Below are 14,780 nucleotides of genomic sequence, written 5' to 3' on the forward strand. Positions count from 1 at the left end.
TGTAGGCCTTTTGACAAGACCAAGAACCCTAGCTCCAAAATCAAACTTGATGTCAAATGTGTATGCATTGAGTGATTTAATATTCTTTAGTAATAATGACAACCACGTTTTACATTGAGGCCATATAGCTGTTACACATGGGTTAAGGTCATACAGATCTCTGTCATTTGTCAAGGGTACAGTTTAGGGATTATGCTTCACTTTGTTTTTGAGAGTGCTAATATTACAGAAATTATAATATTGCAATAGTCCAACTAATGGTTAGCTCTAATCTGGAGCACTCCGATACCTCACTTTCAGTGTGCTTCACTCCCAGTTCCAGCAAAGTCACTATAAATAACTTTTAACATGTCCGAAACATTGCGAAATTGTACTAATTTCACTTGGGTAATGATTACATTTTACTCAGACTTTATCATAGACTCCCTGTGTAAAATCTCAAACTTTAAACTAAAATCAAAGAATTAAATCCATATGATAATGAAACTGTTTCATGAAAACAACATTGCATTTAGCTAAAAACTCAATCATAGATGTTTCTGAATTGTGTGCTACTTAACCTTTTGCTTTAAATTAAGACAGTTAATGAAATAATTTGAGCCGTGCCATGGGAAAACCAACATAGTGGGTTTGCGACCAGCATGGATCCAGACCAGCCTGCGCATCTGCGCAGTCTGGTCAGGATCCATGCTGTTTGCTAACAGTTTCTCTAATTGCAATAGGCTTTGAAAGCGAACAGCATGGATCCTGACCAGACTGCGTGGATGCGCAGGCTGGTCTGGATCCATGCTGGTCGCAAAGCCACTATGTTGGTTTTCTCATGGCATGGCTCATTTCAGATGCTGAAAAGAACTTCAAACATTACATAGAGGAAATACAATCAAGTTATGCTAAAACTGTTTTATCACATGTTTGATGTTGTGGGAGTGAAATAAAGCTATTACATAAATTTGATAATACACTAGTGTAATAAAGCTTTGGCTGACGTTGACATCGTTTATTTATAGGAGACGTTGGTCCAATTTACTTGGCTATAATTGGTAAAGAAAGAAGAAATTTTGATGTTTCAACAGGAAAAGCTTACATGTGATAAAAAGAATATTATATTTGTGTCTTTCCACACTGAATTTATAAAACTTGTTCAGTAAAATTGATAAAATGCTCAGCAGAGCCTCGCATTTTATTATTCTATTCTATTATGAATTCAATATAAAAAGACACTCATGTAATATCCTCTATTGCTTAAATGATCTGTTTTAAGACAGATGCATGTTACTATGAAAATATTGCATTTAAGTATTGTGAAATCATTAATATTTGTTGGGGACTAATTTTCGTGGATTTCATGGTTGAGTCAGTCCATAAAATTTAATTCCGATGAACAAGCAAAATTCCCATTCATTTTATGTTCAAAAGTTGAAATTCACGAATTCATATCCCCACGAAATTGCTGTTTTGACTAAACATATGCCCACGAAATTAAATGATTTTTCAGTAAATGGTGTCTTTGATTGTGGTAGTTATAAAAAAATACCCATTATTTATCTTTTCAGGTTAGAGACCAGTATAGTTTCCAAGTCTGAACAAGTTAAGCAGAGAAGTGAGGATGCTGAAAGATTTCTGGAAGATTGGCTGTTAACATTAAGATACAATAACTTTCAGAAACTGAACTAAATAAATTTAGTACCGTTTAATGACTGTGAGAGATAATGATTTCTTAAAACTAACTTTAGTTTCCTGGGAAACTGATAAATGATGCTTAGATGCGACATTTTTGAAATATCTACCTCAGTTCCAGAGAGCATGGTACATGCAGATGATATGACCAAACACCTGCAGATGTTCCTGGGGAACTAGTAAATGACATTAAGGTAGTTCTGCACTTTTGATACACTGGAAGTGATGGCGTAATGTCATTTGTCCGGAAAACGTAGAATAAAGTCTGGGTTCGGCGTACGGAAATGAAAATCGTTTTATGAATTAATAGAAACCTGTGGATAAATTCATTACAATGGCACTGTTGCTAATTTCTCAAGTCAAAATATGATATTAAAACATATGACACACTAAACAATTCAAAATAATGTCTTAAATTAGCGTGAAATGTCCAGGTGAAATATCTCAAAAATAAGCACATGGACCTATACATTTTATTTCACCAAATTATAGGCCATGTATTTATTTATAACTGTGAGAAGTTTCATCAAAATCTACATTGTAGAAAAAATTCTATTCGCGAAAATGTTATGAAAGTTATGATTTTCCCATAGACTCCCCATTATGAAATATTGCGCGAGGTTCAAATTTTTCAAATCAGTCTAGCAAAAAATCAAGCAGACGGTCCTACCTCTTTTATATGCTGAATTTTCTAGGTATATTTTGAAGTTTTGAAAAATCAGAGTTTAATCAAATTCTACATTGTAGAAAAAAATTCGACCCAAACGTGCAGAACTACCTTAAAGAGTGATAGAGATTTGTTTCAAAAATCATTTTCTTCAAGATTTTGTTATCTATATCTATGTGATTACATTACTGGAGAACAGGACTGGTGAAAGGCATTAACCATTAGCCTGCTAAATTTTTAAAATGGACTAGTCCATGATTCAGTTTGGATGTGCAGGCTGATCTTGGTCTGCACTGTTTGCAAAGGCAGAATCGCTTGCCGCCAGCAGACTAAAGGTTAAGACAATATATAATTATCTGTCGTACAAGCCAGTGTACTCACTGAACATAGAAGATTTTTTTATCAAAGACTAATATAATTCTGTAGGAAAAATTGACATTGCAAATCACAAGTGACAAGTCTAACATGTATGCAAGAATATATTTTTCTCAGAATTAATATATTGTTCTTGATAGCATACCACACAGGATTTTCCTGTTTTCATCAGTGCTGGAAAAAACTGTCTTACACCCTGGGGTGAAAGATAACTTATGTGCTGTAAATGACATCATTGATTTGTTCTTGGCAACCAAAATTTAATATCTCCATAATCGGCCAGATAGCTTAATATCTATCAATTAAAGTTCTTCTGTTAAATGTTTGGCTAAACTGAAATAAGATTAAAGGACATGTTCTGAATTTCATCACTAAACTGGTGTTTTAATATGTAACACACATGTTAACTATGCAAAAGCATGAAAAATTTGTTTAAAATTTTATTCATTATTATCACACCATTAACAAAACACATGATGAAAATAATGAATTGCATGTAAAAAGTAAGAAAGCTGTAAAATACTGATGTTAACAATACATTGTCTTTATACATGTTTCTGTATATCTATACAAAATACTTATTTAGTAATACTTTTGAATATGCTTCAACAGGATGACTGGTTGTTCAGTTCTCATCCTGGTTGCCTGGTTCCTAGATTATAAAACTTAAGTTTGGAGACCAGTCTGAAAATCTTCCTACCAGTTAATTCAAAACTGAGCTTGGAATCATCCAGATGCTGATGTGTTGACCCAGATCACAGAAAAACAAAGAGCTTTTTGTTTGCAGACAATTCTGTTAGGCTGCTTTTTCTATGATATATTAAAATAGTAGGAAAGAAATTTAATTTACTTGTCTGTTAATATTTGATCAGTATTCCTGGAGAACAGGTGATGCATGTCTCCGTATGACTGCCACTTCAAATATTTGATTTTTATACACTATATATAGTGAAACACTATGTTACAGCATCTATATAGCCCAAGTGGAACACCTTGAAAAATAGAAGTATTAAACTATCAAAATTAAACTTAAAATTAAAATTGATCCTGTGATACTAAGTTACAATGTAAGAGTTTATGATATCTAAAATAAATTGCATAAAAGTAAAAAAGGGAAACTTATCACAGTGACAAAAAATAAAATGCCACTCAGTTTTTTGGTGTAAAATTCTGCATAAGAATGTGTATACTAGTATTCAGGTTTTACAACTGTTTAAAATATTCGAACTGTATGTTCTCTTATGGTAATACATTATGTTGTTTAAAAGCTGAATCATAACGAAGAGTATCAATGTACTTTGTCATGAAAACAACAACATATAAAATCCTTACAATGTATAGCAAAGGACCATAATGAACTTATACAAAAATGAGTCCGGAACAGAAGATTTATATAAAACCAGCTTTGGTGAAGTCTAGCTGAAGTATAGTGTACAAATTTATCATTGCCTACTTACTGTGAAATATGAATAAAAAAAATCAGCAAGAATTTCAAAGTTTTGCAGGAGCCTCATGAAACATCTGCTAAACAATAATTTCATAACAGATATACATATAATAAACAAAGTAAAACTAACGAAGTGTGTGTCATTTTTACAACATTTTCTCCCATATATATCACAGATAATGATGTACTAGTAAACTCCTAATATTAAACTATATACTCGGTATATATTTTACAACAACTAGGGAACTGTTTTGTTGCATATTAATTTCCTTGGAAATTTTATATGAATACTGTATTTGTGGAATCATGCAAATGGGAATTTTTATTTCATCCTAGATCCCAAAAGTTCTGATTTCACAGCATTGTCAAATTTTCCTAGAAAAGTTTGCAAAAATAAATGGTCACAAAAGTAACCAGTGAAAGGGCATTATGTCTGCCTTATAAACACTATCTTCATTGCACTTGGACGAAGAGTAGAAAATTCTTTAATCATATGCTACATGTAGATTGTAAAAAGTGTAAACTTTCAGTATTAAAAGTTTCATTGAACTGTAATTACTAATAAATGATTATCAAAATTTGATTGATAGCGACAGATTTTAAAACCAAATAAAATGTAAAACCATACAAAGTGTCCTGTAAAAAATAACAAAATCTGTAAAATTATTTTCCTTTTTTTTCATTTTTCATTCCCTGCGTTTCTCGCCATAGAAATTTATTAAAAAGGAATAATATAATAATTTCGATAAAGTCTTGTTTCTTCGATAGTTTAATCACACCATGATTGGCTTTTCACTTCCTATATGCTGGTACTCGGTGTTGTACATTTTGGGAGCTGTCATCACAGATTTTGTACCAGGAGCTGAAATAGATTTGAAAAATCTTTTGATGAAAGCAGGAAACCCTCGATGGTTTACCAAATAATCAAGGCTTTTGCAATGTTTATTGTCTTATCATCTGCAATTAAGATTTCTGATGTGCAGGAATCGAACCACAAGGATGTACACCTGAGTTTTTTAAATATCTAAGAATCTGAAGGATGAACCGTGTTAAATCAGTTGATAAGGCATTGTTTATTTTCATGTTCATTAAAATATAATGGTAAAAGATATGCTGAAATTTATTATGTAGTCATTGTGGCAATTTGACATTAAAATAAATCAAGTTTTATAAGTATCAATCATACTGAACACTAACATTCCTTGCAAACTACTCTAAATGGTGAAGCTGTCCATCAAAGGAATAACACAAAATATTATTAATTTGACTAGGCAGTCTTTTTCATAATTGATGTTATTGTAGTGCAGACAAATGATTTTAAAAGACGAGATTCTATCTTAAACATGAAATGGCAAATTTATATCAACATAAAACAGACGGAACAAGCAGATCTGAATATATTGTTGAAAACAAAACTCATGAAATAGCTATCAACTGATATACTTAGTAGTTACATAATATGGGACCTTGTGTTTTATTTATCTTAAAAGGTTACAAGAAACACTCACCAGGCAGAGTAAAAGGAGTGTCGACTGGGCAATACACAGCTTCTTTAAATCGTACATCTGAAGGTCGTATGAAGCGGTCTGCATGTTCAGATTTGAGACCAGAGTGGGGGACAGGAACCATTGCTTTTGGTGGCCTTGGAACTTTTGTTTTTGTTGTGAAAAATGTTGTATCCCTCATTGGCAGCTGTTCTCTTGGGACTGATGTCTTTGGCAATGGACTGAAAGAAAGGAAAATTAACACATGAAATAAACAACAACTGCAATTCAAAATTTCAAATCAATGAATTCATGTCTCCCAATGAAATAGCTGATTGGGCAGAAACCATAAAATGTTAAGCCAAGGACATTAAATGGTTTCAGTGTATGTAAAATATTGACTTACTTTGCCTTGAGCCCATGACCCCATGCTTTAGGATAATCTTCACATTGCCAGTATGTAGCTGCATCTTTCTTTGGATATTTTTTAAGCTCATCTGGTTTGAATGCTCTGTGATCCTTGTGTGTTGTGGTGAGGTAGGGGTCAAGAAGGTTCAGAACACCTCTGTCACGCACATAAAAGGGTTTTCCTTGTAGCTTTGGATTTTGTGTTGTTGCTTGACCAGTCTGCAGAAATATATTTATGTTAGTTGTTATAAAATAATTTGTTTCCATTTAAGTTCCAATGCTTAGGTTGTTATTTCTGACGAAGACATAAAGGTCGGAACTAGTAAAGAATGTGTTGTCTTGGTAATTTTAAATCCTTTTGATCTAATGCTTAAGCTTCAAACTTTGGTAAAGAGAAGGTATTTACTAAGAAAGACTGTTACATATTTTATTCCTCATATTCACCAAGGAAACTAGAATATTCTGATACAATAAATTATCCAAATACTGGCAAAGAACACGCCCCCTTGTTTTGGGGAAAGTTTGTACCACATTATTTGAAAATCCTGTCTACCGGTATGTAAAAGTTGTAGACTAGACAAAAAAAATCTTTTACCTCTTAAGTGTGACCTTGACCTTTGAGAAAGAGGTATAAGAATCTTACATTTTACTAATTTCTTTATGGTATAAACCTTTGTGCAATCCATTTATGCATACAAAGATTGACTGGAGCAGACAAATAAAGTAATGAATTCCAGGGTGACGTTGAACTTATAGCTAGGTTCTTGGTCTTGCAATTGACAGATTGTTAATGTACTTGAACATCTGTTCATTCATACAAAAGTAAGACTAGATGAGAAAAATTATGAAAAAGAAGTTTTACTTTGACCTTAAAGGTAGGGGTATCAAGGGTGTTAAACACAACATGTCTTCTTGTTATGGTGGTAATTTGTGCCTAAGTTAATTCAAAAGTCAACATTGCAAAACAAAATTGAAGCTTGTATACAAACATATGCACAGACACAAATTCATGAATGCACACTAGACACAAAGACAGGGATGTAATACTACATGCTCCTCATTTTTTAATGGTTGGAGCATAACAACAGCTGTCACAGGAGACAGCACGCTCGACTATTTCGATGCTGGATAGTGAAACTGGGCACATCTGAGGAAACTAGAGCTGTCACCAATTGTGGATGAAGATATTGCACAATAGCCTGAGTCTATGTCAAAAATATCAACTTAAAGTAGTAAGAGAGGTAAAGATAAAATGTATCAAATCACTATATAAGTATATCCTAAGCAAAAAGGGGCATAATTCATTAAATATTGGTGCCAGAGTTATGCAGCTTGTGTCATATAGTGTGGATGATGATGTTGAACAACTATTTTAAGTTTGAATCAAATCCATTCAGTAATAACAGAGACAGAGTGAAAGTGCATCAAAACTTTAACCTAAAATTCTAAGTAAAAAGGGGGAATAATTAATGAAAAATTGATGCCAGAGTTATGCACCTTGCATCATATGGTGTGGGTGATGATGTTGAACAACTATTTTAAGTTTGAATCAAATCCATTCAGTAATAACAGAGACAGAGTGAAAGTGCATCAAAACTTTGACCTAAAATTCTAAGTAAAAAGGGGAAATAATTCATGAAAAATTGTTCCCAGAGTTATGCACCTTGTGTCATATGATAAGGGTAATGATGTTGAACAATTATTTAAGTTTGAATCAGATCCATTCAGTAATAACAGAGAGTGAAAGTGCATAAAACTCTAACATGAAATTCTAAGTAAAAAGGGGAATAATTCATGAAAAATTGTGCCAGAGTTATGCACCTTGTGTCATATGATGTGGGTGATGATGCTGAACAACTATTTCAAGTTTGAATCAAATCCATTCAGTAATAATAGAGGTAGAGTGAAAGTGCACCAAAACTTAACCTGAAATTCTAAGTAAAAAAGGGGGAATAAATCATGAAAAAATGGTGCCAGAGTTATGCACCTTGTGTCATATAATGTGGGTGATGATGTTGAACAACTATTTTAAGTTTGAATCAAATCCATTCAGTAATAACAAAGATAGAGTGAAAGTGCATCAAAACTTTAACCTGAAAATCTAAGTGAAAAGGGGAGATAATTCATGAAATATTGGTGCCAGAGTTATGGCCCTTATGTTAGATGATGTGGATGATGATGAGGAATAAGTATTTCAAGTTTGCATCAAATCCATTAAGTAATTACAGAGATAAGTTGAAAAAAGAGAAAGTGCACAAAAACTTTAACCAAGGTGGGGACGCGGAAAGACGCCGACGCCGACGCGAGTAGGATAGCTCTCCTTATACTTCGTATAGTCGAGCTAAAAATAATAAATACCAATTTTCAAAGATAAAGAAGGACCTTAATTCGGACAAAATGCAAGAGAAAGTTATGATTATAAAGCTATTGGTTTTTTAGTATTCAATTAAAGTGAATCAGAACAAAACTAAACAAGTATAAAAATGGCCATAATTCTAAAATATTGCAACAGAGTTATTTTTCTTGGCCTACATAATTATCTCATGATCATAAACAAGTGTAGCTAAAGCTCATATATGTTTTGAGAAAAAAAGTGGACAAAAACATTAACCAATGCCAAAGTCGATGATCAAGTGATCAAACTAACAAACAAGCTTATAAAAACTTAGTTGCTTCAAGGACTTACTTTGCTTGGGCCCTCCACATGATGATCATGAAGATTGAAGTTTTGTGGAAGACCAAGGCCAGCTGTGTCATCAAAGTGATACTTCTGTCTGACGCCTGGCTCACTGCAGAATTTCTCATGTGTTTCTGATGTTTGGTTGCCCATTGTAAGTGGACGTCTCCATCCTCCTTTTGATAGCTGAAGATTGAATACAAGTTGGATATTTTTAACGCCCAGATGATATTTTGTTTCAATATTCTGGCACATGAGATATGAGAACTGTATATATGGTATGCATTTCATAATCAAAATATTTATCAAATTATGCTGGAAATGACTTTCCTTTACGTCTGTTAGCTAGTACTATATGCAGTCCAAACTTATTTCAAAACCAGTTGATAATTAAATGATATATTAATTAAATGCAAGATTAAGTAAACTACAAAACAATATCTGGAAATATGAAAACTTCTGCCAAGACTGGGGCAGATTCACATGCTGAATAACATTACCACAAAGTTTCTTGATTCTTGCGTCAAATATTTATGAAGATATGAGTCAGAGTGTATTCTTGTAACATATTTCATCACTCTAAGTCAAATAATTTTGAGATGTGTGTGACACAACATTTTTGGCCCTTTATAAATGCAATTTTGACCTGGTCAAGGGTGATAACAGATGAAAGAAATGTAAAACAAAACCAAGGATGCAGAGCTTCACATGCTGATTAAAATTCCTATAGTTTCAAGACTAAATAAAATACTTGCTGAGAAATTTCAGATGGATAAATTTACAAAAGCTTAAGCAAGTCCCCCATCCCTCAAATTCTGAGGGGCATATGACTCAAACTCTAGTTACTTGTCAGTTGTGTTATATGTGTACTGCCCGTTGTGAAATGGTCTGCAAATTATGTCGGAACAAAATTTGTTATTATGAATCCAAGTTATGCAGTTTATAAAAGGTCAACAGAAGAGTGCAGGCACCCTTCTTTCCCTCGGCAATAGACTCAAACAATGTTTCCAAGATTTAAGAAAGAAAGACCATTAACTACATACATGTCATTATTTTTATGTATGACATACTTTTTCTGCCAAATCTTTAACATAATCCACCTTCCAATGACCAGGTGCCTTTTGATGAACAGGGTTAGAGTATAATGTTGCAGGATATTTTCTGTCATGAGCTTTTCCTGTTGTGGTTTCAAAATGTTGATCCCTGGTAACTTGATCTTGATGGGCTAGAGGCGGAGGCACTGGTTCACCTATTGATTGCTGAAAAAAAAAAAGATTATTTGCATAGAGAACAATGTGCTTGTTCTTTCTGAAAGTAATTTTGCTACAGTACCTCAGCATATTCCTCAGTAGAAAATACAAACTAAACACATCTTTGGTATACCATGCACAATTTTCTGTCAAACTCCTATAAAACAAGAGCTGTCACAGGAGACAGGGCGCTCGACTATTTCGATGCTGGAAAGTGGAACTGGGCACATCTGAGAAAACTAGAGCTGTCACTGGAGCGTTTAATGACTCCAATTGTGGACGAAGATATTGCACAATAGCCTGAGTCTATGTCAAAAATATCAACTTAAAGTAATAAGAGAGGTATAAAGATAAAATGTATCAAAACACTATAAAAGTATATCCTGAGCAAAAAGGGGCATAATTCATTAAATAATGGTGCCAGAGTTATGCACCTTGTGTCATATGGTGTGGGTGATGATGTTGAACAACTATTTTAAGTTTGAATCAAATCCATTCAGTTATAACAGAGACAGAGTGAAAGTGCATCAAAACTTTAACCTAAAATTCTAAGTAAAAAGGGGGAATAATTAATAAAAAATTGCTGCCAGAGTTATGCACCTTGCGTCATATGGTAAGGGTGATGATGTTGAACAACTATTTTAAATTTGAATCAAATCCATTCAGTAATAACAGAGACAGAGTGAAAGTGCATCAAAACTTTAACCTAAAATTCTAAGTAAAAAGGGGAAATAATTCATGAAAAATTGGTCCCAGAGTTATGCACCTTGTGTCATATGATAAGGGTGATGATGTTGAACAATTGTTTAAGTTTGAATCAGATCCATTCAGTAATAACAGAGATAGAGTGAAAGTGCATAAGACTTTAACCTGAAATTCTAAGTAAAAAGGGGAATAATCCATGAAAAATTGTGCCAGAGTTATGCATCTTGTGTCATATGATGTAGGTGATGGTGCTGAATAACTATTTTAAGTCTGAATCAAATCCATTCAGTAATAACAGAGGTAGAGTGAAAGTGCACAAAAATTTTAACCTAAAATTCTAAGTAAAAAGGGGGAATAATTCATGAAGAATGGTGCCAGAGTTATGGACCTTGTGTCATATGATGCGGGTGATGATGTTGAACAATATTTCAAGTTTGAATCAAATCCATTCAGTAATAACAGATAGAGTGAAAGTGCATCAAAACTTTAACCTGAAAATCTAAGTGAAAAGGGGGGATAATTCATGAAATATTGGTGCCAGACTTATGGCCCTTATGTCAGATGATGTGGATGATGATGAGGAATAAGTATTTCAAGTTTGAATCAAATCCATCAAGTTATTACAGAGATAAGTTGAAAAAAGAGAAAGTGTAAAAAATCTTTAACTAAGGTGAGGACGCGGAAAGACGCTGAGGCCGGGTCGAGTAGGATAGCTCTCCTTATACTTCGTATAGTTGAGCTAAAAACTGAGCAGCTGACAATGTTATATTGTGGTACTGGTAACTTTTGCATATAGTTGTTTCCTATGTAAGCATAGTTTCCACTCCATCTAAACAGCTAATCACCTGTATTTGACAAATGCTATAAATACTGTTTATCCAAATATGATTCGTTTGTGAAAAAATATTAATGTCCTTGCAAAAAGATTTATTTCAGCTGGTTAAAAAATGGAGAAGCTAGAAGAGATTTTTTTTAAAAGATAATAAGAAATTCATTAAAATTTAGTTCAATTATAGGATGTTTAGGGACATCATGATAAATTTTGATAATGGCTTCTTCTTCCATATACAGGACAGAATTCCAATAATGAATGTACTTTTACCACAATGAATGCAGGGTAAGTTAGCCAACTCTCATATTAAGACTGTGCAGTTAAAACATTCCAAAGAATATATATGTTAAAACTATGTACACCCCTTAACTCTCTACGCTGTGGCATGTGGATAGTCTTAGATGTTGGGCTGCTGATATGGCAAGTAGAGCAGCTTTGCAGCATCTGGGATGACAACTAAATAAATTATATACGCCATACCTATAAGTCAAATGAGTCAGGCTAATTAAAATTTACACATACATGACTTTTGTGTATCTTAAATAACTGCCATTTTCTTGTTTTAGATGCAGTTTGCAAATATTGCCAGATGTGATGTAGTTAATAGCTTAGTCAAAATAATGATGGGGCAATCTAAACATCAAAACTTTGTAGGTCAAAAATAATGGAGGATAGATCACAGTACACAGTAATGTAAAGTTATTGGTTTTATCGCTTTATGGCCAGTTCGTCACATAACAGGAATTTAATCCTATAACATGTAAAGCATCAGCAGTGATGAAAATTTCATCGGAAATTGCTTCCACTGTTTTGGTCTTTCGCAGCAGTCCCCAAACATATTCATCTCAAAGTAAAGTTACCCCTTTTAACTCTTAATATTCATGACATTATTAAACTACTATTATTACAGGGACTGCTAAGGTGCAAGTGCTCCTAGCAATCCCCAGAAGTTTATAATGCACATTGGCAGTAAGATGGGAAGTTGGGCAAAGCCGGGGGGACACTTCCAGTTTAGCGGTCCCCGGTTGGAATTATGTCATGATGTCGCGTTACTTTGGGGGCTGCCGCCCCCACACCCCTGCTTTTTCCATTAGTGCTACTGGCCCCATACCAACGTTATGTTATTTTAACAAGAATTTAAACACAACCCTCCTAAAATAAATAGTCAAAGTCACAGGGGACTGCTAAAATGGATGTGGGTGTAGCAGCTATGTCAAAATTTTATCACATATTGACATGAAAATGATGAATGTCATAGCCTATGACCAGGCTGGTAACATTGCCCGATCGGGCTTATGACACAAAAAGTAATATTTCTTGAAAAATAATGAAGATATTTCTTTCAAACTTGGTCCATTTGTTAAGCATAACAAATGATACAAATTAGAATAAAAATAACTTGGTTGCCTTCAGTTTTGGTAGAATTATTTCCCCTTTTCAGATTTTTATGACGCATAATCTTTGAAGTCCAAAAAAACAATGTTCTAATGCTAAGTTTAAAACAAAAAAGGGTTAAATGGCTTTCTAATGCTCTAAATTATTGCGCTAGTACATGAATGTAAGCATTTTACTCTGCTTTCACTTACAACATTATAGAGAAATGTTAGTTCTAAAAAAATTGCTCATACATCTGCACTAGAAACAAAGTATTTACCCTAAATATATAGAATAAAGGTATTGGCGCACAAGTTTGGAGCACTAGAAAGCCATTGAACCCTTTTCTGTTTTAAACATTATATTAAAACATAATATTTTTGGACTTCAAAAATTATGCATCATAAAAATCTGAAACAGGGAAGTAATTCTAACTAAACTGAAGGCAACAAAGTTATTTCTATCTTGATAATCATTATATGTAATGCTTAATAAATGGACCAAGTTTGAAAGAAATATCTTCATTATTTGTCAAGAAATATTATTTTTTGTGTCATAAGCCCGATCGGGCAATGTTACCAGCCTGATGATATTCATCATTTTCATGTCAATATGTGATAATATAACTAGCTCAACTATAATAATTAAAGTGCAAGTGCTCCCATTAAACAACTGCTGCTAACTAAACACTCAAAACTATTCAATGCACAACATGTTAATTCTACATACATGAAAATGCGAACTTGGAAAGTAATATCCTGGTCTGTATTGATGACCGACACCAGAAGATGTCTGGTTCCAATCCTGTCTTGGTTGGTATTTTACTTCTTTAAAATCTGTCATTTTGACGATTAAATATAAAATAATCTATGTTAGCTCAATGGAAATTCAAATTTTAATGGACTACAGATATTAAATTGTAAATAAACCAAGGTAAACTACATTCTCATGGCAGTTGTTGACGTATCCATGTAAACACACACGGAATCATGGGTAAAAATCATGATCACAAAACGCTCTATTCGACTTTTAGGACAGAGGGAACTAACTTAATTTGCATTGGTCCGTCAATTAGAGATCCTGTCTGTATATTTTATGAATATGCTGATATTTCTGTCGATGTTTAGCTAATTTTTACCCCATCCACTTCAAATACTGCGAGTTTTCATAGATACTGGATTTTATGCGTCTAATATGAAATTAGGTGCTGCCTAAATTAAAAAATATATCAAAAGTAAACCCTGGAAGAGAAAATACCAAGGTCCCAACTGGGGCTCGAACCCCGGATCTCGAGATCTGTAGGCGGACACTCAACCACGTCGCTAAAGGGTTAACCCAACACCAAAGCTGTTGGAAGTGGCCTATAAACCTACTATCACTACACTTCTCCCCCTTTACTTTTCAGAGCTTACCAGCCCTCCAGAATGATACTCCATGTCCACCGCATGAGTCCGTCTAACACTTCTGACACCACTAAAATAAACATATATCAGCAAAAATAAAGTGCAGAACATGTATAAAGTGTAATGTCATAATAATATGTTTACTTTTTACCAGGCTGGCAGAAAACAGGTGTCACAGGGTGAGAAAAATGTGCAGCCAGACCGGGACTCGAACCCGGGGCCTCGGAATACCGTTCCGATGCTCTACCGACTGAGCTACCCGGCCGCCTACACACTTTCTCCCCGTTTTAATATTCAAGTTCTATACCGTGACACATTTCCCCACCATTTTGAAATTCGTCCTCAAATTTCAGTGGGTACTTTATATATATAAGCATAAAAAAGTTTTCACGAAGTCCTAAATATAAAGCTCTTAATTACGAAAAATAAAAAAATCCACTATGTTTAATGCCTTTTTTCAGTTCCCGTGAGAGGAAAAATG

The 14,780-nt window shown here is 33.8% G+C and overlaps 2 protein-coding genes across 8 annotated transcripts in view; one reads left to right on the forward strand and one right to left on the reverse strand.

Annotated features, from left to right (window-relative positions):
- Positions 1-4,295, forward strand: part of LOC123536344 (uncharacterized) — a 377,622-nt gene extending 373,327 nt beyond the window's left edge. For all 7 annotated transcript variants that reach the window (XM_053528488.1, XM_053528490.1, XM_045319465.2 and 4 more), the window contains exon 7: positions 1,554-4,295. In XM_053528488.1, coding sequence (XP_053384463.1) covers positions 1,554-1,674 — 121 coding nt within the window. In that variant the 3' untranslated portion in view covers positions 1,675-4,295. The remainder of the gene's footprint in view (positions 1-1,553) is intronic.
- On the reverse strand, positions 3,147-13,880 carry LOC123536185 (uncharacterized). The gene is made up of 6 exons (XM_045319142.2): positions 13,626-13,880; positions 9,806-9,994; positions 8,745-8,921; positions 6,057-6,277; positions 5,675-5,892; positions 3,147-5,028 (listed from the first exon to the last, which is right to left on the reverse strand). Exons 1-6 carry the CDS (start codon positions 13,737-13,739, stop codon positions 4,940-4,942), a joined length of 1,008 nt encoding a protein of 335 aa, XP_045175077.1. The 5' UTR covers positions 13,740-13,880; the 3' UTR covers positions 3,147-4,939.
- Positions 13,881-14,780: the final 900 nt, after the last annotated feature.

This window comes from Mercenaria mercenaria, chromosome 17, assembly GCF_021730395.1.
Source record: "Mercenaria mercenaria strain notata chromosome 17, MADL_Memer_1, whole genome shotgun sequence".
NCBI lineage: Eukaryota > Metazoa > Mollusca > Bivalvia > Venerida > Veneridae > Mercenaria > Mercenaria mercenaria.